Below are 23054 nucleotides of genomic sequence, written 5' to 3'. Positions count from 1 at the left end.
GAGGATCACTGACCAATGCGTTCGGTTCGTGTTTCTTTTACAGAGTACTCGACTGCTCCGAAATAAGTTTGACGAGACGGGTTTCCGCTTTAGTGCTCGCCTGTCAACGCCGTTCGGCGACAATGGCGTCCATGAAAAGCGGCGCGTGAACTGCCGAATCCGATCACATACACGAGCGCGCGCCATGTGCAAGATATCCGTCCTCGCGCGCGGCGATTGCTCTTTGTTCGGTTGCCGCTTCCTCGGACGCCTTGGCGCCGCGTCCGACGGAGGCCCCGGTCGGCGCTGACCCACTTGGCGGGGCGCGCCGCGCGGGAACCGGTCACGCGCAACCCGCTCGAACTCTGGAAGCTCTGGCGACGCCTCCCGCGCGCGCCTGGAGGAGCGCCCGCGAGGCTTTATATCGGAGGGGTCGTGGGCTCGCAGAACGCGCGTATGTGCGTGCTCCGCAAAAACGTGTGTACTACTGCGCAGCATCGTCTGAAACGCGCACGGACAAAGCGCGGCCGATTCCTAATCGTTATTACCCGGGTGCGTGATGTGACATTAGTGCGCAAACGTCGATTGCCCAACTTGCATTACAGGCATGACCCACCGCGAAGCTCGAATTACGCCATGTTGCGCGCACATGGGTGAACGCAGAAACGCGAAGTGGAGCATGTTCCGTTTGGCATTGTTCGCGTTTCATTGCGGCCCGGTGATACGGACTGACGTGTACTATACGTGCGCATGTGCGCGCGCGCGTGCGTAGTTGCCGTCTACCGTCGTCACGCGTCCCATTAAGAATCGAGCGGCGGAAGCCGGCTATCTCCAAGTCCGCGGACGTGCGCCATCGCGAAGAACGCCGTTTCCGAACTGAGCTTATCGCCGCCGCCGTACCATTGAAGCCCTTCGCTGGCACGGTCCGGCTGTGCGAGGGGTTCCGCGCACGCTTTAGTATGGGCAATGCGGGAAGAAAACGCGTGGAAAGCGCTTAGGTTCAATTACCCTTAGCGTTCGTAATTCCAGGCGAGTCATCCATTAATAAAATCTGCACGAAAGCTGATTAGCGTCGTAATGCAGCTAACATAGCGCAGTAAGGACGAGAGACAAGTCGAGACAGGACAAGCGCTAACCTTCATGAACAAATAGCTTATTGCGGATCCTCAGCCTATCCCGAGGATCCTGAGCGGGGTGGGGCCTTGTGAGGAAGTATGCTACTAGCTTCTTCCTTTTGCCTCACTCCGTGGGCATGTTCTGTGTAGACGTGTTCACGTCCGAATAAACTGATTTGATTTGATATTACGCCATGCTCAGGACCGCAATAAAATATTTGTTGAAAGTTAGCGCTTGTCCTGTCTCGACTTGTCCCTCGTCCTTACTGCGTTATGTTACTTGCATTACGATGAATAACCAACATTCCCAAACCTATTCCCTTCATGTTAGCGTATTAATTAACTAGTGTTGTACACATCAGTTGTTTAGTTGCTTTTTTGTCTTTCTTTTCTTTTTCTCCTTTTTTTTTCGTTTGAAGCGTCCAGTTGCATGGACGCAGGGCTTCAGCAGACTCTCCAGCGAAGCTGTCTCCATTCTAAACTCGATCTTGGTAAAAGGCACTTTGCATATAACCTCAACGGAAGTATCGCGCGGCGAAGCACACCGCTCCGCTCGTGTCGCCAGACGTCTGCGCGGCGATGTGCTTCTAACCGCCTTTTCACACATGGCGTGCGGCTTCATCTACCAGTCGTATATTTAGCTGTCGTACATAGTGTACGTTCCTCAGCGGAGGGCGATCAGACCGATTATCATTTTTTTCTTTTATTATCGTAACTTCCGCAGCTGGGTACGCAACATGTGGTTGGAGCAGTAACGTGAAGTTTATAAGCATCATTGAAGAATAATTTGAAGCTTGTAAGTTCATGGCTAGTGTCACCAATAGTCACACAATTCCCACGCTCGTAAATGATATTTGTTTGTTTTATAACTTAGATGGACGCATCTTCTCAAACGCGCCAAATGATGGCAGCTCAGTGGCTGAAGCAAATATGATAGATCTATATACAAGCTAAGTACAAGCATTCATATTAAAAACGCATATGTAAAACGATGATGCAGGAAAAACGAAACAAACAAGTGAATGTCGTGTCAGCGTCTATGCACGGTCTGAATCGTGCAGATAATCCGATACCCTAGCCGTACGTACGGAGCAAGTGTACTTTATTGGAATTGCAAGTGCCATTCACGAATGAAAATTCGAGCTTCTACAGCGAATTACACACACACACACACACACACACACACACACACACACACACACACACTTATATATATATATATATATATATATATATATATATATATAGCCAGGCTAACTAAAGTGAACATGTGCAATGTGCAAGAGGTTTTAGAATACAAGTAAAAAATATATAAAAAATATAAAAATATACACAAGCTTCTACACATACTAACAAGATCACGTGGCCCTCAAAAAGGACAATTTCTTGTCAGTAAGTACTATTGGCCTCGAGCTCCACCACTGGAAAAGCTGGCGCCACCGTCGGCGTGACGTGCTATTAGGGATCACGTGGGCATAGCGACCGCGTCGGCTGCTTCGGCAGCGCCGAAGCGAGATGAAAACGAGAGTTTAAATTCCTTCGTACGCTGCGGTCCTCATTTAGCGGCGAGATTTTCCCGCTTCGAGTGTCTCCTTTACAACGCTTGAAAGCACTACAATAGGTAGTGGCTGCCTTTGAAGGCGCGCAACATGGTAGGCTACTGCTCGGTGCCGCAGTGCCGGATGTACGCAACGGAGCCCGGTGTCAGCCTTATTCACACGTAGCCGCAGGACAAGAAGCTGCGTGAAGCTTGGCTCGCGGCACATAAAACCGGCAAAAAGTCATTGACTACAACTCGGATATGCAGCAAGCACAGACGCGAGGAAGATTTCCGCTACGGCGCCGGGTCTGCGATGTTCGGAAAACGCGCACTGAGACGCTCGCCCGAGTCCGCCGCCCGACTCCGCCGCCCGACTGATGTCATGACGGTTTGGTCTATGAACTTGTCGATGCTATAGATACTGGCAAGTTCACTGGAGTGGAAAGGGAGTGGTAAGAAGCACATTAAAAAAAAGCATGGCATATGGTCATGTTTGTGTTATGAATCAGTGCACTGGATTACAAAAAAGAAGCAGCGGGAAATCGCACGCTGAGAACACCGATAAACATACAGTGCGACGCAACTCGAGAAATAATATTGAAACGTCCAAGAATTTAGAAGAAAAAAAAGAAGATTGAATCGTCGCGACGGCACATCACAGTCCCCATAGGCGTCGAAGTCTCTACAATGAAATTATTTTTGAACAGCTCTGATAGCACCCACGCAACAATAATGGTTGCTTGTATACTGTCAAATGCTCATATTCTGCGGCCTAAAGCTCATGGCACGGTGCGAAAACGCGCACGCGGCGAAAGCGAAACTGTGCGCGGACAAGCATGCAGACGCGCAGTCGGTCGCTGCGAATCTGTGCGATCGCTGCATTAAGGCTTCATTCTATTACGCTCCATTTAGTTATACAAACACTACAAGAACATATTTCACATAGTTTGTTCTGAGTGTTTACCTACCTTTCACGCAAGAAGCCGGTTCGGGAGACTCCATCGCGGCGACCGCGCGCAGTGGATGTTCACTGTACGTATTCGGTAAAGAGATAGCGTCTGTAAACAATTCTGTGCGTTCAGTTTGCCCAAGATTATTATTTAGACAGTAAAAAAATTCTCTCGTTTCGAAAGTACTTACAGAAATGTCCGGGAGAGCTCGCGCGTGGTGTTTGCAGTGAGCGCTGACAGCAAAACCTATGAGGAGCGCGCCGCGTGATCCCTCATACTACGCCAGCGAGGCGCTTCCGATAGATGGCGACTCCGTAACTCCTCGCCGCCAATAGATGGCTCACTTACGCGCACATATCAGCACGCTTTTTCATATGGAAGGCCTCGGTTATTTCGCGTGTTTGTTTTTATGAGTAAGCGAAAGCATAGTATCACAAATGAGTGGTTCACCATGACAGTTTTTGCAGTGGTTGGCTAAGTGTGAATGGTCATCATTGCCAAGTGAATGTCGATGCTTCTTTAGACGGGTTACACACCGCCCGGTCTGGCCTACCTAAACATATAGCCGCAAGTTTATATCAACATATACAGTCAACCATCAAAGTTTAGGCACCACATGATCTCAGAAAACGTTCGATTTCCGAGCAGCCTGTAAAAGTAGTCAGTAAAACCAAACATCACAATTTTGTTCGTATACACTGCTAGAGGCTGTAAATGGGAATACTAGGCTACGTTGTGAGGCTGCACAGATATTTAGCTTTCTTTTTTTCTCAGATTTCGTGTTCCTTAAAATTTTGTGGTTGACTGCACACTACACCAATTTCACATCTTACGAACTTGGAGTCTTCTTTTAAAGCACAGACGCAGTTTTTCTTGTTCGTTTTGTAAAACTCTTTCGCCACCGCTTGACAGATTCGTTGCAGCTCGTCAGGGGTGCTGAAAACAACGTCAACGCCAAACCATGCAGCTGGCAACGTTATTTAGTCCGTGGGAAAAGTGATTAACATAGGGCAAGACAGCAATGCGTTTTCGTTGTGTTTGATCTCTGTCTCTGGACTTCTCTGGTTCAACAATTTTAACCATCTTGATAATTTTTTTTTCAGCCGCTTTACAAATGATGTGCTCTGGCCTGCCGATTTTATTCTATAGTAATTTGACGTGAGAGATCCCAGGTTCGTTGTGTAACGGCATGATTTGAACAAGGCAGCCCTAAGGCAAGACACTGCGATTCCACTTCCGACAATTTTTTGAACAAACATAGCGAAGAATTGGTTTTCCTGATCTAGGGTTATACATCCAGCAAGTTTCTTCAAATCGTAGTTGCAGTGTTAGGTCGATGAATCGGAATTCATTGTGTTCTGCAACATCGTAGGTAAATTTGAGGCCCAATCCACATTCTCGGAACACTCTTAAAACGTTGGTAACACTGGTTCGACATATATAACTAAATAATCATCGGCGAATAGGAAGAACGTTTTATAACTAAACTAAGTAAACCACTGTGAATGTTTCTGTCCACTCTGGCCAGAAAACTATGGCTGAGGACTGGGGCAACCTTCGAGCCAATACATACCCCAGAACTCTGCACATACAAAGCACCTTCCCATCTAAGAAGTGTTGATTTGATACAAAAAGATAGAATTTCAAGAAAAAAAAGATTTCAGCAGATATTCCACTATCATTTCGAAGCTTGACTTCACCATTGTCATCACAGATGCACAGCTTGACGCTTTTCATTAATTCTGCATAAGGAATTGAGTAGGGCAAATCTTGTAGCGATACTAAAAGCGCCACAATCTCCTGGATTTTTTTCTCTGAAATACGCAACAACCACCTCAGGATTAACAGAACTAGCCGGTCACAAATCTTCAGTATATATATATATATATATATATATATATATATATATATATATATATATATATATATATATATATATATATATATATATATTTATATATATATATATATATATATATATATATATACATATATATATATATATATATATATCTTCCTCTCCAAAAAATAAACTGAGTTGCGAGTCAGCGCTTGTGTGTTATCTTTGCCTTGTGTCTCGTTTGTTAATGTGTGCGCGCTGCAGTTTCACAATGGTGAGTAGGTTCACTGAGAACAGGCATGACTAGCAACAGGAAAAACTATTAGAGTACAGATGTCGAGATTCGAGGGTGTTCCGGCACGTTCAAGTCAACAACTGCTAGCATTTCTCCAACTTTGGTTACCGGTCGGATAAAAACGGTTTATTTCGTGATACTGCCAATGCACTTGGGGAACAGCAGGGATCGATCAAACGGTGTTCAGAGTGCGAACAAAAAAAAAACTTAGGCGTTTCGCTCTGTTTGATGGTAATTCCGCCTGCGACGTCAATATTGCTCCCCTTGAGTGACAGGAGTGACAGTATGAAGAAACAGGACTCTACAGCATTGAGCGAATTAAAATCATATGCGCTGTGGAATTACATGAGGCAACGATGGTAAGAATGGTGTGTTCAGTGAAATTCACATTAGTAACTGATAATAATCAATATTTTATGTGCCAAGGCACATAAGTGTACACTAGGGATATGAAATGTGCCGTAGTGAAGGACACCGGAATGTATGTGACGCTCTAATTTTTTTTTAGCGTGCGCTGATGTTGTTACTGCATCATTACAAGCTAATTTTGACGGTTCATCGGTAGAAACCGTAGAAACTTTGAAGGCCTTGTATGGTGCGGAGTATCTGGAATATGACTTCGCTTACTACCGACCGCTTCGACTGTTTTGGTCGAAATGGTGGATACTCTGAAGGCCATGTATAGCATAGAAGAATCACACCAATGTGTGGTTCACTACTATGGGAGCTCATGACCCCCAAGGTGCGAAAATGAGGCAACGCCGCTTCTCGAGGCACTTCATCAGGCAGGCAGATGCCGTCACGGTCTGTTAGATGGAAGGTTGGAGGAGTGCATGTGCATCCCAACCTTCGGCAGTGTTTTCGTGACACGCTAGGCACATATGCAAAAGCCACGAGGCACGCGAAATGATGACCGGCGCGCGCTCCTCCCGATTGCTATCCACGTAAAGAAAGAGCCGGGAGGAAACGTCGGCCCCAGGAATATCGGCAGCTGCCGTGTTCGTAAACAGGCACGCGCGCGCGTGGGCGCAGTGTCAGGCGGAGGAAATTAGCGTCCAGCATGACGGCTCGACCCCCATGCAAACTATGACGGGAGGGAAAATATCGAAGAGCGCTTTGGCGCGCTCTTTTTTCCGTCACAAGGGAGGTGTGCGTGCGTGAGACGACTCGTGCAGTTCTAATGTGGCAAGCAGAAAAGTGCGCCGCTTCTGGAGTGCCACGCCGAGGATAGCGCGATGCAGAAGACGGCCGGGGGCGGTGCAGCAAACGGGAGCGTGAATGGCCGCGCGCGCTCACGACGCTGATCGCCGCGCGTATCAAGCACGCGGATCTGGCGCGCCTGTTGAACATTTGTCTCCATCTGCAGCACCTGTGCGGCGGCGGCTGCTGCTGCTTCGCTACGCGCGAACAATGCCCCGCAGCGACGACGCCAGGGAAGGACGACCGCTGCCTGGGCTATTTTAGAGTTGCGGCGGCTCGGCGCGTCCGCGAGAGAGAAAACGCCCCAGCGAACGCATCAGGGTCAGTCAGTGCTCGTGTGCGTACGCATGCACGCAGCTGTTTGTTCGCTCATTTTGCTAAGCTGAAGCACGCTGGCTGCCGCGAGCCACTGGGAAAACGGGATGCGGCGCTCGCAGTGCGCGGGAAGTAGCGGTGCGGGCGGGTGTCGCGGCGCGCGCTAACGGTGCAGCTTGCACCACGACACCGGTTGAATACGCAAGACCCGCAAGGGCGGCGGCGAGGGCGCGGCTCGATCACGAACGCTTCGGCGCTGCCTTTTGTTTGGCAGTCCGAATGAATCGCTGCGTCCGCTAGCTGGTAGGAAAGCGGTGCATATGGCTCGCACGTTCGCCGGCGTTGCCGACCCTTTCGTACAGCAGTGCAGGCGCGGACTCTCTCCGCACACACAAGTCGCCGTGCTCCCACGAAAAGAGAGTCGCGCGGTCCCGCGCTCGCAGAGACTTTTGGCTAACCACTCTTTCTCGCGCGACTCCGTGGAGAGTGTATTTTTATAGAGGCAAATTGCGGTGCGCAACTTGAAACAAAGGCGTCGAGAACAGTGTGCGACTGGACAGCTCGGACATAACGAGAAAGGAGCGGGGGGGGGGGGGGGGGGGGCATTTGGTGATCTCGCTTTGCGAAAGAGAGCCTCGCAGACTACTTGCGACATGGACTGGGACCCCTGCGGGGTCATTATGTAGCGCAGCCGAAACGTACAGCGGTCCGACAGCCAGCGTGGCCGGCAGGTCGCGTCCAGCTAAGCAGCATCGAGGTCAGGCGGCAAATTGCGCTGAGCCACGGATGAGCCGCGACGCCGTGCTGCTGGTGTCGAGCGACTGCTGGCTAGCCGGCCACGCACGCGCCAAGTCGACGGAGCACGACGCACGCATTCGAAGCAGGCCACGTTTCTCAAGGCGCCCCACGCCGTCGTACAAAGCGCTCTCACCACGAAAGCAAGCGCACTGCTTGCAGCGACCCATTGGCTGCAGTGCGGTGTATAGTACGTGCTCCGAACACATCTCGGCAGCTGCCAGAGCCAGAACGGTTGCGCGCAGCTTTACACCGAGTTCAGAACGAGCAGTGTGTCGTTTGTGTCCGCTTCTGTATTCCTTTGGCGACAACAGTGAAAGAACGATTATGACGCATACGAACGGAGCCGCTCGTTGCTCTCTCAGCGCTTTCTACGACCTCCACTCACTCTCCCGACTGCAATGCGGCCACTACTGTAAAATGAACGGGAAAAAAAGGCAACGTTATGCGACGTTGTGTGCGACCTTATGTGCCTAGCGTACAAGGCAGGTTTAACTGTCTCAAATGCTGTATTTGTTTTTGTCCTAGCATGCAGCACTGATCAAATGGCGTAATTTTCTGAAAACCAAGATGAATGGCCTCTTGTTTCGAGTGTGTAAATTTTGCTTTTCAAGACGTTCAGTGATCCAGGTACACGCTGCTGGCCGTGCATTGGAGTGCGTACGACCTTTTCACCTTTAAAGAAAGATGGTAGCTTCAGGTTTCTGTCTTTTCGATCTTTTTTTTATTGTTACTTTTGTTTGCGTCGATTCCTTGGGGGTATTGTAATGTGCCAAAACAAAAACTGAGTCCAGTCTTTTGCACAGAATCTATGTTTACGTGTAGCTGCATATATAGACTATGCGAACAAAGGGCACGAGGAGGGCATCCACGCTTTTATTGAAATAAATAACTATGCCACAGGGCATGCTTCATGAAAAAAAAAAAAGAAGAATGCAAAGGTGACTTATGACCCTAAGTCCACGATTACTCATCTTCTGAGGCAGCTTAGTTACCGCTATAACCAAAGACACAGACCAAGCGCACACTAATTTTTGTAGGGGAGCGTATTTTCGCCAACGACTTTACGCAGTATAATGTTTCTTCAATTTGCGCGTTTATATTCGGTCTTTCTGACTCGCGGGTTTGGGCATAACCTCTTGGTGCCGGGTTTAAAGAATTTAAATGCCTGTGCAGCTTCTCATGTTTAATGACAGGGTGATCTCTAAGTAGACTATAGAAAAGAGGGCAACGAGTTCAAGGTACCTGTAGCTATTGATGCATTTCATACGCAATGAGTACGATGTAAGCGCGTGAGCTGGGCAGTTCGAAGTATAAACCTTTTCGATGGATGCAGAGTCGTTTTCCCTGCAAAGGCTTGAACACAGTTGAACGATTTCATTATGCGTATGCACGCAGGCTGAGCGACAGTGCTCTGCTGAAGTAATTGGGCGCCACAAAGCTGATCAAGCTGCGAGAGTGGCTCGGCGACCGCTCGGTGCTTACCCTGTGCCATAATGCTATTTCCCGAAAAGTGGCGGTGAGGACCTCTTGGCAGCTCTTGCTTGGCACTCACAGCATTTCCTCTGGTGTGGCTGAGGATGGCAATATGGGACTCTTTAAGGTTCGACTGTGTTGTATGCCAACGCACTGGATACGAAGACTTAGATAAAGTAAGTTGTACTTGCAGATACTTCAAAGCGTCAAAGGTTACCTTCAAGCGTACTTTAACCCTCCGTCGAGGAGCTTGTATTTAGCTGCGAGATGTAGTCGGACCATATAGGGCAACGCTCGCTCAGCGCCGCGCACTACAGAAGACGCCTTTTATTTCTGGCGAAATTCAGGCATACAGGTAGACCGTGTCTAGGTAAGATTTTACGTCTCTCTCTCTCTCTCTCTCGTATGTATGTATGCATGTATGTATGCATGTATGTATGCATGTATGTATGCATGTATGTATGCATGTATGCATGTATGTATGCATGCATGTATGCATGCATGTATGCATGTATGCATGTATGCATGTATGTATGTATAAGACCCGCTGCGGTGGCTTAGCGGCTACGGTGTTGCGCTGCTAAGCAAGAGTTCGCGGGATCGAACCCGGGTTGAGGTCGCCGCATTTCGACGGGAGCAGAATGCAAAAAAACCCCGTGTCCCTTGCAAAGATCCCCTGGTGGTCAAAATTAATCCGGAGTCCCCCACTACGGCGTGCCTCATAATCAAATCGTTATTTTGGCACGTAAAACCCCAGAATTCAATTCTATGTATCCACGTGTTTTTTACCAGTTCGTTTTTGTTTTTAGTCCCTCTTCCCGCCAGTAGAACCATCGAATGCTGCGTGGAAATGATGGCCGTCGAATAAAATTGTACTGACCGTATCTGTTCCTTTCTATTGGCGCTACCGTCTTCAACACTCGGCTCCTAATGTGAAAGACTTGCCGCTCCGTATGGCATTACTACCTTAACCAGCTCGCGCAGCACTAAAGTAATCCACAAGAGCTTATTATGGGGGCATAAAGGGTGTCGAAGTAAATTAAAGCAAACGTCACGGCAGAGCAGGGGCTGACACGAATAAGGCTGCCTGTGGCTTAATTGATGCTCCGTATTTTCAACGGGAGCGCCGTGCTAGACAAAGACTAGTGCTTGCAATGTTTGTACCCGTTTGAGTACAAACAGCTGTACAAATTAAGTTCCTTTTTTAATGGCAATATGAACTTGTCCGAAATGTCATATTTTAAGAAGTTCGTCCATATAACTCATAGATATTAGCTGTTTAACCTACCAAGTTGAAATAAATAATGAAGATTGAAAACAAAACTTCCTGGCATGCGTCCCCTTGTCGCTAACGCTGGCACCAGCCTCCTTTCAGGAGGCTGGACAGCTGCGCTAGTTGGTTTATGTTCATGGTATTGAAGCATAAACAGACACACACACACAAAACCGAGACAAAACAAGCGCTATAACGTAAGTGATGTCACCGTGACGCCATCGGCCAGAAGTATGTTCCACATCCGCTGCCGTGGCCATGAGTGGCTCTGGCTGACACTCTCCCGGATAGAACACGTACGCACACATAAATACTAAAGAATGCTGACGTGGGAACGCTCGCGTAATGCATAGGTTTTGGGTCGGGCTCCTACCGGCGGCAACTTGTTTTTTCGCCCACTTGCATTCCCCTTTAGCTTATCGTTTCTACACTTCAATTCAAAGTACAAATAATTCCCCCCAGGGTTTTTCTTGGCTTTATCATCTAATGGCTTGATTCCATATGTGACTAACAAAAACACAGGCCCCTCGTCTCCCCTTCTTCACGTTCCTGTGCCAATTGTGTCACGCGGAAAATGCATTATTGGGTTTCCGTGAATAACTGCAATGAAAAGCAGAGGTAACAGAAAGAGGGAACATATATATAAGGTATTTTTTCCAGTACGAAAATTTTGGTACTGACGTAGTGGCTCAGCGCCTATGGCGTTCTGCTGCCGATCACGAGGTCGCCAGTTGGATTCCCTGCTGCATTACTGTTGTCCGTCCACTATACGATGTATCTCACAGGCATTTTTTTTTTTATCGTTTAACCGCATCAGTCAATGAAGTTCTTGCTGAAGTTCTTAAATGTGGAGGATTCTCATGCGCCGTGGAAAATTATTAGGGCGATGTCAAACAAGGGGGGAGGGGGGGGGGCGGGTGAGAGGGTGTGTACACATGAAGTTCGCGCGCACCTGAACATGTGTGAGCGCGCGTTTGGCGTGTGGGTGTTTAAAAGGACACCAACGAGAACCACTAAATCAGTTTGTCTAGCAATTTGTTGTTTAAAAACTCTATTTGCATTAGTTCGGCGCAAATATTTTGAATATTAGCGGATAAAACGAAGGTAGTTTTTATTTCCTAGTATTCGGAACGTTTTCGTCCACGGAAAGTTCCCAGGAGTTGACACTTTGGTTATCTTAGAACTCCCCCCCCCCCCTCCCCCCATGCAATCTGCTTTGATTAATAAGCTTTAGCTATCCCGGGGGAGATAATGATGTCAATATCCATGACGTCATCGGAAGCTGGTGCGGGAATTTGGAAACGGCGTCGCTAAAGGTGTGTTTTGTTTTCGCACTCTATCTTAGAAATCCTCTTCTCGACGTGAGTTTGGCTCAGACCCGCCGTGGTTGCTCAGTGGCTATGGTGTTGGGCTGCTGAGTGCGAGGTCGCGGGATCGAATCCCGGCCACGGCGGCCGCATTTCTATGGGGGCGAAATGCGAAAACACCCGTGGTACTTAGATTTATGTGCACGTTAAAGAACCACGGGTGGTCCAAATTTCCGCAGTCCTCCACTACGGCGTGCCTCGTAGTCAGAAAGTGGTTTTGGCACGTATAACCACATAATTAAATTTTTTTTTTAGTTTGGCTCATTTATGTATTCCAGACACATACGTAGTCTACCAGTGTAGCTATATACATTTCTGGAATGCTAAATGAACTTGTCTACCAATTCAGCTACTGCTAGATCATACGCTGACTCTGCATTATGCATGTATAGATTTACAGTTCATATCAATTCCTTTGTACATTTGTAGTGTAATAAGGGAATTTCACTTTGTGCGATTGTGGAAGTTATTGACTATTTCATTTTTATTATTTTCTTTATAATGTTCTCTCGTGTAGTGTTTTTAATACGTGCGTGTTTAGCTACGATATTGAAGTAGCGAGCTATTCAACAGCCTGACTTATGATATTGTCGCATGCAGTTAATAACGAACAACGACCAGTTTAGCTTAACTGTGTAGCGGTAACTATGTAGCCATATATCTGCTTGCATAAATGCCTGGTTATCGTCATTGTACAGCCTTAAACCTTCAAGTAACCATATTGAGTTGAGCAGATTTGGGTATCCGATTTTCTTTATCATTATTAACTACTTTGACGCTGCTTGTAGCGAGGGCAAGCGATGAGTCAGACGCTGTGGTGCCCAGCGCTTTTCGACACAGCCAGTCGCCAATTATTATTATCATTAAATGAACCAACATTAGAAGTTTATGAACGAATTACGAAGCAATATGCCATTTTAGTGCGCGTACACGCACAAGTACAACAATAGAAAAGAGAAGAAGGTAACGCGCCTCCAAGGCCAGCCTGAAATATCTCCAAATTGCCAACATCTGCTCTCAGTTCACATGAATAAAAGCAACAAGTTAAAGCGGTATAGAGAAATGGTCATAATATTAACGACTAGGAGGGCGGATTCCGAGCAACTCAACTCGCTATTCACAATTGGTTTTGTGTCGAGTTCAGTATATTACGAGGCCGACTTATACACGGGCATACATGGGGCGTCACCATGTAGATCCCCCAAGGCAGCCCAATCTCTGCAGCACCAATGCGTGTTGCATGTTACCCATAGCAACCTGTGCTCGCGAGCGAGCTCCGAAGAAAGCGTTACAGCGAAGCCCTCGGTTGCCGAATTAATGAGCAAGTGAGAACTTCATCTCCCGCTCGCTCCACTATCCATCGCGTCGGCGGGGAAAGCCGGTGTCGACTTCAACGGACACACCTTGTCCGCCTTCCAGTGCCGGCCGCGGTGATCGCTGGAGTTCTCACTGAGCCGTTGCACAACGAGCCCCAGTTTCGCCTTCGGGCGCAGAACAATTGCTCGGCGACGCGCTGCGATATCCGCCTCCGCGTGCAGCCGTACTCGCGCACGATATAGATGGGAAGCCGCCATTGTGAGGGGTTCGCATGGAAGCGGTATACGTATGGGAGCCGAATTACCGGTGCCGAGACAAAGCGCACTCGCAAACAGCCGAGGAAAATGTATCGGTAATGAGTGAACGCCCTGTACACAGCAGCTTGCGTCTGTTTCCTTTTCCGCTTTTTGCTGTTTTTTTTTTCTTTCATCTTCCCCGCCCTTACGGAGCGCGCACAAATTAGAAATGTAGCCCCGGCCTTGCGGGCTTTTAATCAAACAGGCCTTTGCGAGAGACAGGGACACCCGCTCCCGCAGCCAGCTTGTGGTTGCGCGAGGCCAGCGGCCAAGCCTTTTAGCTGATGGCGAGCGTATATGTATATATGTATACACACACAGCCAGCGTTGTAAACGCGCATACGTGCATCAAGTTTCGCTATAGTTGCGTGCACTGGCGAGCAAGCTGTTGCACGCCGCGGGCGGTGCTATCGGGAGAGGGCGACCACATTCGTAAACCAGAGTCACCGATCTGAGTGCAGGCACACTCTGCAGCTGATTCTCTGAGTGGTCCCAAAAGCCAATCGAGTTAGCGCAGACTACGAATGTCGTGCAGCGTTGGCGGATAAGGGGACTGTCTTCTACGCTCTGTGGCAGCTTCTGCAAGTTTGCCCAGAATTACTGAGGCGGGAGGTAGCTGGTCACTTGGCTAGTGTACCTTGGCGCAGGAAATGAAGGCCCGTTCCGTTGTGTTTTGACCGTGGACTCCTCGTTCCAAGCTAACGCAGTCAGCAAACAAAACGCAACGCAACGACTTTTGGCCTTGTTCACTAACTGGCTTTCAAGGGTCGTTTTTCGTCCCTTGCATTTTTACTATGCCACTGAACGCGTTCGTTTGCCGTGGCCCATGTTGAAGAAGGGGCAGATGCTATACAAAGCAGACTTCATCGATTGCCTCGAAAATCCCAAATGTAAAGAAAAGAAAAAGGTAAACACAACTTTAAAAAATGCATGGTGATGTGGAGAAAGACTGGAGAAAGGAGTAGATATCTCGTTAATATCTGAACGCATCTAGTGGACATTATGAGAGATCAGAAAAGCACACATTCAGCGTACGGTCTTTGCGATAAACATCACGCGTCTGTTGATTTTAACTTAAAACGCTATAATGCAACATCTTTAAGAAAATTCTTCTCGAGAAGAGCTAAGTTATTGGAATGATAACAATGGTACCTCGAAAGCGGATATACCTTATACGATGTCTATAACCATCGGCCGAACGTGGGCTTATTGGGGGCTCTTTGCCTTCTTTGGGCGATGATGAAAATAGTTCGATTTTGTAATGAAAATTAGTTGCAAGACTGATAAGTCATTTTAAGCGCGCGTTTCGCATTGAAAATTGTATTCGAAATCAATCGGGAATGCAACAGTACTTCTGCGTTGAAATAAATAAATAAAGACGTGGAATAATTTTTGCCTTAAAACTTTAGTTTCAAAATTTTTGCTCTCAGAAAGTTTTCGAACTTTATAGTGTGAAATTTTCTCAGCGTGCATAGGTTCGTACATGTTTGACAAAGGAGCACACTTGTGTATCTGCGCGGGTGCTGGAAAATACGTTGAAGCGAAGTGCGTTATTCTGTGTGTTTGAAGTCATTACGTACGCGAAGCGTTGAACTGTTTAATATAGCGCATAGTAATGTTGGCGAAGCGTAGCTCGGTCGTTAAGTTGGCACTCACTCACTCACTCACTCACTCACTCACTCACTCACTCACTCACTCACTCACTCACTCACTCACTCACTCACTCACTCACTCACTCACTCACTCACTCACTCACTCACTCACTCACTCACTCACTCACTCACTCACTCACTCACTCACTCACTCACTCGCCGCCTTTCTTTCTTTCTTTCTTTCTTTGATCTGACTCCTAAGAGACTTCTCGCGGCTACACAAAATTCGACACCGGCCCTTTTGACACTGCTAGCAATGCTGACACCATCCGATAGGGAGGCCACGGAAATGGTACGACATTTTGGACGCTAACAGACGCGCGCATGTATCAACGTTTGCTTTAGCTCTATGCGTACAGCCAAGCTCTGGCCATTAATTATTGTTAATCATTAAATTGCGCAATTCCATTTCTCGTAGAAGTAATGGCCGCCTCATCGAGTAATTTAGATCTAGGAGTAGAATTGTGCTATCTGCCGGAGGCAATTAAAAAAATTGGTGCAGCTTTAAAAAAAAAACAACTATATATAGAGAGCGCAACGTGTACACGAGCCGCTGGGGATTATTTCTGTCGCAATCGTACACAACGTGTGCATAAATACTGTCCTGCGATTTGTATGGTGGTTGATCGCACTTGCTTTCATCAAAGGGAAATGGACTCTCTGATATGTTTAGCACATATTTACGTATATTGCGAATGTTTTTCTTGGCCCACTCCGTACTGATTCTGCGCGCGCAACTGTCTGCTCTTTCTATTGTTTTTTTGTTTTCATTAAGATTCTTATGCACCGCTTCGCTGCTCGCCTCTTCGTCACTATAAAACTCCTATCTCATTTGCACGTGGGAATTTCAGCGGGTTACTTCATTTCTTTCTTTCGACGAACACAATTTTGACCAAAATAAGTCATTTCACTCATTCTAGGACTTCACGCACCTCACTCATCGCCATTCTCAAACAGGTGCGCGCAAACGACAACCACTCAGCTTCAACGAATTCGACTTTTCGAGCGTGTCGCGGGGCGCAGGCGGAAGACAGTGACCGTTGTTCAACCGCCGGAAGCACATTGTTCGCACCGTCTGCTGCATTCCAGTGACGGCTCGTGCAAGCGGAAATGAGGTTAGCTGCACGTAACGCTGGCAATATTAACAACCGTTCTTGTTTTTTATCTCTCGTTGTAATGCGTCGTCGTCCCTGCATTTGCAACTCTTTTGGCTACGCTACTTTGTTGTAGGTTGTGTTGTTAGTTTAACTACAGTGCAAAAAAAAAAATAATAATAACGTGCATAATATGCTAGTCAGACGGAGGACTTTACGCTTTATTGCGTGCTATTCGCGAACGCGCTTCTTTCAACCTCAAATCTGTGCTACTTCCTGCATTTTTGGAATGGTTCTGCAGTGTACATACAGTTTTCGACAGATTAACGCATCCCCATCCCTAAATCAATCAAACAATCAAACAAACAAACAAACAAACAAACAAACGAGCGAGTGAACTAACGATAATGAACTCGAAAGCCACTTCTTTGAGAAAGCAAACTCAAATGACAACTTAGTTATATGCCAAATATATATATATATATATATATATATATATATATATATATATATATATATATATATATATATATATATGCAGTAAGCTTCGTGGCGAAAGAGGCTGACTAACTAAAGTTCACAAGCATTTTGCGGCCAGAGGCTACTGCGCGTCCAAATAGCACCAGCAAACGCAGCGCGCACTTTAGGCCGGTTTCGCCCCCTCCGGTTATCCCCCCCGCCTTTCACTTCTCGGCCACCGGCCGCGAGCAAGGAGGCGCGCGGGTTGTGGCGAGCGCAATGATCACCTCCGCAGGACCGCCGTGCTTGGCGGAAGAGCTGGCTTTTAGTGCCGCGTTTCCGTCATTACCGCCCGGCAGTGTGCTTAATACAAGCGGCCGAAGGGGCGTCGAGTGATTATTTACGGCTCGAAGCTTGGAACCGAGCGGCGGCGTCCCTTCGCGTCTGCCCGGTGTTGCACGTCGGCGGCACACGGGGCATAGCAGTTGTCGTCGTCATCATCGTCGTGACTTTTCTATTTCCAAAGCGGAGAAGTGGCAGAGGGGAAAAGAAGCACGGGAAGCGCCAAAACAAAACACGAATGGAGACGCCGAGGAAGACGGGCACAGGGGAAGGAGAAGCAGTAGAAGCACAGCGCGGTGCTGCCGGCGCAGTTGTCGCCGGCCGCTGCCGCCGCGAACCGTGAATCCTGCTGCGCCGTGCGTGACCACACAGCCCGGCGGCTCGTCCGCGCGGAGACCCGCCGCGTGTCCGCGGCCCGCGAGAGTCCATTACGCGCTACGGCGCACGCCGGTGTACGCGAGTTCGTACGTGTACGCACAGCGCGCTTCTCCACCTCGCCCCCTCTGCACAAACACACACATGCGTGCGCTGCGCTCTTCTGGAAGTAATTTGAAGGTCAATTTTACCCGCACCGCAGAATTTCTTTTTTAACCTCGCTCATTCCCCCGGTCCCGCATCGGGGCATGCGTTCTTTTTTTGCTCGATTTACCCCTCCTCTCTGTTTGCTTTCCCTCGGTTCCCGGCGCAAAGAGGGGGCACGCTGAGCGAGTTATGAACGTTCACGGCTCTTCGGGAGGGGCACCGCAAACTATGCCTCGCCGCCGCCTGTGAACCGTAGCCAAAGACGCGCCGCTGCATGGGGGCGGTTCGCACCGTGACTCGGCGCGCTAGAAACGTGCCTCGAGTGTTGAGGAAATTTGAATATCCCTTAAGAAGCCGCGTTAAGCCTGGTCGGCAGAACGTGAATGATCCGCATCATTATCAGCGGAGTCACTACTACACATGCTGCAAGCGCAAGGAACAGTCACTAGCCAAAGTTTGGTGGCTCTGTTCAACGACCTAGCCGGGCTTCCTGTCGTACGTCCGCAAGTTATGGTCCCATTTGTGCAGCACTCCCTCTCAATCGCGATGACCTCGCGAAGGCTCAGATTCAAAGCTTGTTTTGCATAACCTGTCCGCGAAGGTCCGAGTTCCCGAGATGGCGAGGTTGCATTCGTTATGCGGTGGCAGCCACGAGGTATGGCCGGCGCGCGTTCTTCCATATCCGTGAAGGCAAATGCTAAGGCAAGATTTTACATCTTGGGCTTTAGTAGTAGCCTATAGGCATATAGAAAAGATCTGTCTGGACAGCGAGTTCTGCCGTGTAAATGGAAATACTTAAGGGCTTTTTATCACTATTCCGCTTTATTTCATCGCACATAAGTTCGCTCATTTGCTGTACTATTTACTCTCCCCCCTATAGTCGTGCGCTCCGGAGCTCTGAACTTCTCAAAGCCTGAGCGCAAATATCATTAGCACTGACTGAATCGTATCATCCTTAATTTAATTAGTCACACAATCCTGACTGAGCATGCGAGTTGGTTCCGTCCTGGTTGCACTAACATACTGAATGCAAGTAGGCTTCCCTGCTGTTTTTGCTTAATTGCACGATGTTCTTTTAACTGAATGGGACCGCCATGATAGCAGCACGCAGTCAATAACACAAAGAGAAGAACGGGGCAAGCGTTGTGTCGTTGTTTACAGCGCGCTGCTATCACGAATATGTTCTAACTCGCCCGGTTCGCCATCTGTGTGCGAATGTGAACTGTTGGAAGCAGTGGCTAAGCTGGGGGGGGCACCCCGAGCACATGCCCCCCGTCGCCCCCTATAGTATGCGGCTTGCCCAGACTCCCCTCCTCCCGCCCTTCCATGCCGCGTTAAGTGCTTGCCCCCCCCCCCCCCCCCTAAAACAAACAAACAAACAAACAAACAAAAAACGTGTCTGGCGGCAGTGATACGGCAGTGTGACGGCAGTGTTGCCCTCTGAGGTGCCGTTGATTACATTAACAACCAACCCGCTAATCGGCGGGCAATATTCTGCGATTCGAAGGCGGCCTTACAATGTCTTCTGTCATCTCTTCGTCGCGGGTCGTGTGAGCAACTAGTGTCGGAGATGCGAGAAATGCACCATCGTATGATAGCGAAAGGACACGACGTCGTGTTTCAGTGGCTGCCTGGTCATTGCGGTATCTCCGGCAACGACCTCGCTAACGAAGCTGCTAGAAAAGCACACGAAGGAGCAACCCTTGTTTCAATACCTTTATCGCGGACCGACGCAGCCCAACACTTAGGCAAGCTAGCGCACTCTTTGACATTGGAGAAGTGGCACACACCTGAATTCACTCAACATCGCTTGCATTCCCTCGATCCCTCTATGCAACTGCGGCTGTTACCAGGTCTTCCGCGAAATGAGGAAACAGTGCTGTGCCGCTTACGTTTGGGCGTCGCATTCACCAATGCTTATGCATTTCTGATTGGAATGGCTGATAGCGCCGAGTGCAATGCCTGCGTTGTCGAGGAAACCATACAACACTTACTGTGCTACTGCCCATCTTTTGAAAATGAAAGACAAGACCTCTGCACAGCTCTCAATCAACTAGATGGAAGGCCGTTCACCTTGAACAAGACCTTGGGACCATGGCCTCGCATATCGCAGCTACAAAAGGCCACAAAAGCGCCGCTGCGATATTTGAAAGCGACCGGATTGAGTCAGCGTCTGTGATCTGGACTGAGTGACCGACTGATATCTCCAGTGGACTTTCTCTTCTTTTAATCTTTCCATCCCCCTTTCCCTTTCCCTAGTGTAGGGTAGCCAACCGGGCTCAGTCCTGGTTAACCTCCCTACCTTTCATTTATCATTTTCTTTCTCTCTCTCGTGTTGAGGCAACGCCGCGTCCACAAACAGCCGTGGCCTGGTACGTTGCAAGTGCGTCGCTGTTTGTGCAGATTTGGCATTATTTGATAAATAATTTGCGCCCCAACTACAAGAAGCTCCGCAGCTCTTAAACATCAAACATATTTTTGAGTGGGTCTTTCGAAGTTCCTCTACGTAATTTCATGTGCAGTGTAACAAGCGTTTGGTTTTACACCGCCATTCTGGTAATACGGTCATCTTCACTGTAAAGATTCGAGTGTAGTGCGTCAATCTTGCGTTGAACGTTAAAACAGCGCACTTATAGGAGCAAAGAAAACAACCTCTGGCAGCAGTTGTTGAGATTGATTACCTGCATTCATCGAAATACCCTTCGACTTGGCGTGCGCATATAGGTATTGATTTACAAACTATAGGATGCCTTGCGCCGCACTGTCGCACCACTCGAGTGTTCTACAGCGCACATCCATGAGGCATTTAAGCCATCTTTTACGTGTTTTCGGGAGATGGCGATGATGTATAAGAAAACACACAGACCATACACGTTAGGCTCTTATATGTAAACTGACAGAGAGAGGGATAAAATAAAGTAACAGCGCATAAAATGCAGCGATGGACAAAAGCACTGAGAGGATTACGAACGAATAAAAAGATAAGTGTTGCAAAAACGCCGCCTATATAGTTCACCAAAAAATCGCAGACAGGCAAACAAAAAAAGTCAGAATGCGTACAACGGTGGCGCTCACGAAAGTTTCTAAAGCCCATCATGTTCTCCAAGAGCCACATTTAAAAGCCACCGACTTAATAAAGGCTAAATAGTAGACTATGATAATTTAAAGTCGGGGCTGTAGTTGTCTTCAGAGCGAAGAGAAGATGCACTGCCACAGCCGGTAAGGAAAAAAAAAAGCAGACAAACACGCAGACAGTCCAAAACAGAAGAAGACGAGGCGAGTTGCTTGGAAAGCATTTCACTGATGTTGCAAGCGGGCGGAAAGTCCATGTGTGCCGTGATGTGAGAAGTTTACTGTGGACACAACATAACTGCATGGAGGACATATGCATGCAGTCACTAAGTTATACCACTGCATGTATAGGGCTCACGGAGTGAAACGAGCCAATTTAGGACTGATTAAAGGGCATACTTTCATGTCCACTGGCCGCAGTTCGTGTGACATCGCCGCAATTTTGGGCCGCGTACTTGAATCAGAGTCCGCATCAGCTTTAGTGGCAAGGGCCAGTATTCACAAAAAAATATACGTACGCTAAAATTAGTCGTAGTAGAAGATGCTAGCGAATTTTGATGTAGGGCATATGATTAGCGAAGTCGGCTGATAAATGGCAAACATCATTTACGAACGAATTGCTTTGTGTATTCGGCACCTATTTGTATCCACATGACAAGGTGCTCTTGAGTAATTGCACTATGGAGTGCTCTACTTAAAGCTTCCCTGTTGCGTTTTATTCCGTGAGCACGATGTATGCAGGTGTGTAATTGGGAATTGGAGGCCGCTAGTCGGTTGCATATAACGGAAAGGGAAAATAAATAAATGACAGAACGATGTTCCTTCATGTCTCGCTAGGAACGGTCGGCCGACCCATCGCTTAAGTTCTTACACGCAGGCACTTTCAAAACTGTATTCAGACTTTACTCTACGTGTTGAAACTTTAGCGATAAGTTGGTTTGTGCTCATGCCACCGGTTATCTGCGATATTGATCGAAGAAATCTCTTCCTCTGTGCTTTCAAACACTTCAGGGAGAATTCATGCACCTGTGTGACAGGCTGTCAAGGTTTCAACAGGAGGACCATCTTTCCCAAATCCCTGGCGGATTTCTCCGTTTGAAAGTATGACATCCCGTCTGGGAGTGTTTATCCACTGCGTTGAATTAGCGGGCTGTATACACACGTACAGGTGCAGACAGGCTCACCTGTGCAGGCGGGACACTTCTCGTGGGATCTCCTGAAGGAAGTTGGAAGCCACGTTGAACACCACAAGGCTGGTGGCATCCCAAATGCTTTCTGGCGCCTTACGCAGCCCGCAGTCGGCCACGTTGAGGCGCTCCAGGGTCTCCGAGAAGGCTCCGCGTACGACGAGGCTCTCGAGGTTTCGGTGGCGCAGGTCGAGCACTTGTCCGGTGAGCGGCACATCCTCTTTGACCACCTCGGGAGACGGCGAGGTGCGCGGAGTGTCTCGGTTACCCACCGATGGGGGATCGGAGCCAGTCTCGAAGCCCGTGTCCGAGCCGGTCTCGGACTCGTTCGACTCCGACGAGGCCGTCATGCTGCGGCCGGCAGCGCTCAGTTCGAGGGACCGCAGTCCAGTGTCAATGCGTGGTCAGAATTGTGGCAGCACTACAAAGTAGCAGGGTTCACGGCTTGTTCCCATGCGAGCCATGCCGGAGGGTTCCGACCGCGGTCACGCTGGCTGCACTTCCGGCGGAGGAGGAGGACCGCGCGCACCTGGCGTCTGTGACCGAGCGGAACTCCCGAGGAAGACTGCACCATCTGCCGAGGCAGACCCCGTTCAAGGTGGACGGTCTCCCGCGCGTACAAAGGGCCCCCCTCCGGGACCTCCTCGCCAGCCAATGGCGGAGGCGCCTTCGCGCTCGCTGCTCCTTCTTGCCAGACGCCCCAGAATGAAGCCGAGCGAACCTGCCGCAAGAAGAAAGGACCCACGCTCCATCAAAAGGGCGGGGCGCCCGACTTCGCCCGCCGCCGTTTCCCCCCGCGCTCAAGTGACCGTGCGGTGCGTGCCGTATTTTGATTGCGGTTCTCCAGATTTCTCCGCTGCTATCGTGGGAATCACCGGGGAGCATCCCGTTCGCCGGCACGCTGTCTCCGGACAAGGTCGCGAGCTCGAGACCGGAGGTGGAGGCACACACTTGACGGCATCGCACGG

General features: G+C 48.7%; 1 protein-coding gene across 1 annotated transcript in view; it reads right to left on the bottom strand.

The window, feature by feature from the left end:
- Window positions 1-22699, bottom strand: part of LOC126545591 (PH domain leucine-rich repeat-containing protein phosphatase 1-like) — a 53672-nt gene extending 30973 nt beyond the window's left edge. The window contains exon 1 of the mRNA XM_050193509.2: window positions 22084-22699. Coding sequence (XP_050049466.1) covers window positions 22084-22436 — 353 coding nt within the window. The 5' untranslated portion in view covers window positions 22437-22699. The remainder of the gene's footprint in view (window positions 1-22083) is intronic.
- Between the last annotated feature and the right edge of the window lie 355 nt (window positions 22700-23054).

This window comes from Dermacentor andersoni, chromosome 1 (genome assembly GCF_023375885.2).
Source record: "Dermacentor andersoni chromosome 1, qqDerAnde1_hic_scaffold, whole genome shotgun sequence".
Taxonomy (NCBI): domain Eukaryota; kingdom Metazoa; phylum Arthropoda; class Arachnida; order Ixodida; family Ixodidae; genus Dermacentor; species Dermacentor andersoni.
Note: the sequence above shows the minus strand (reverse complement) of the source record. Positions and strands in the feature narration are given on the sequence as shown.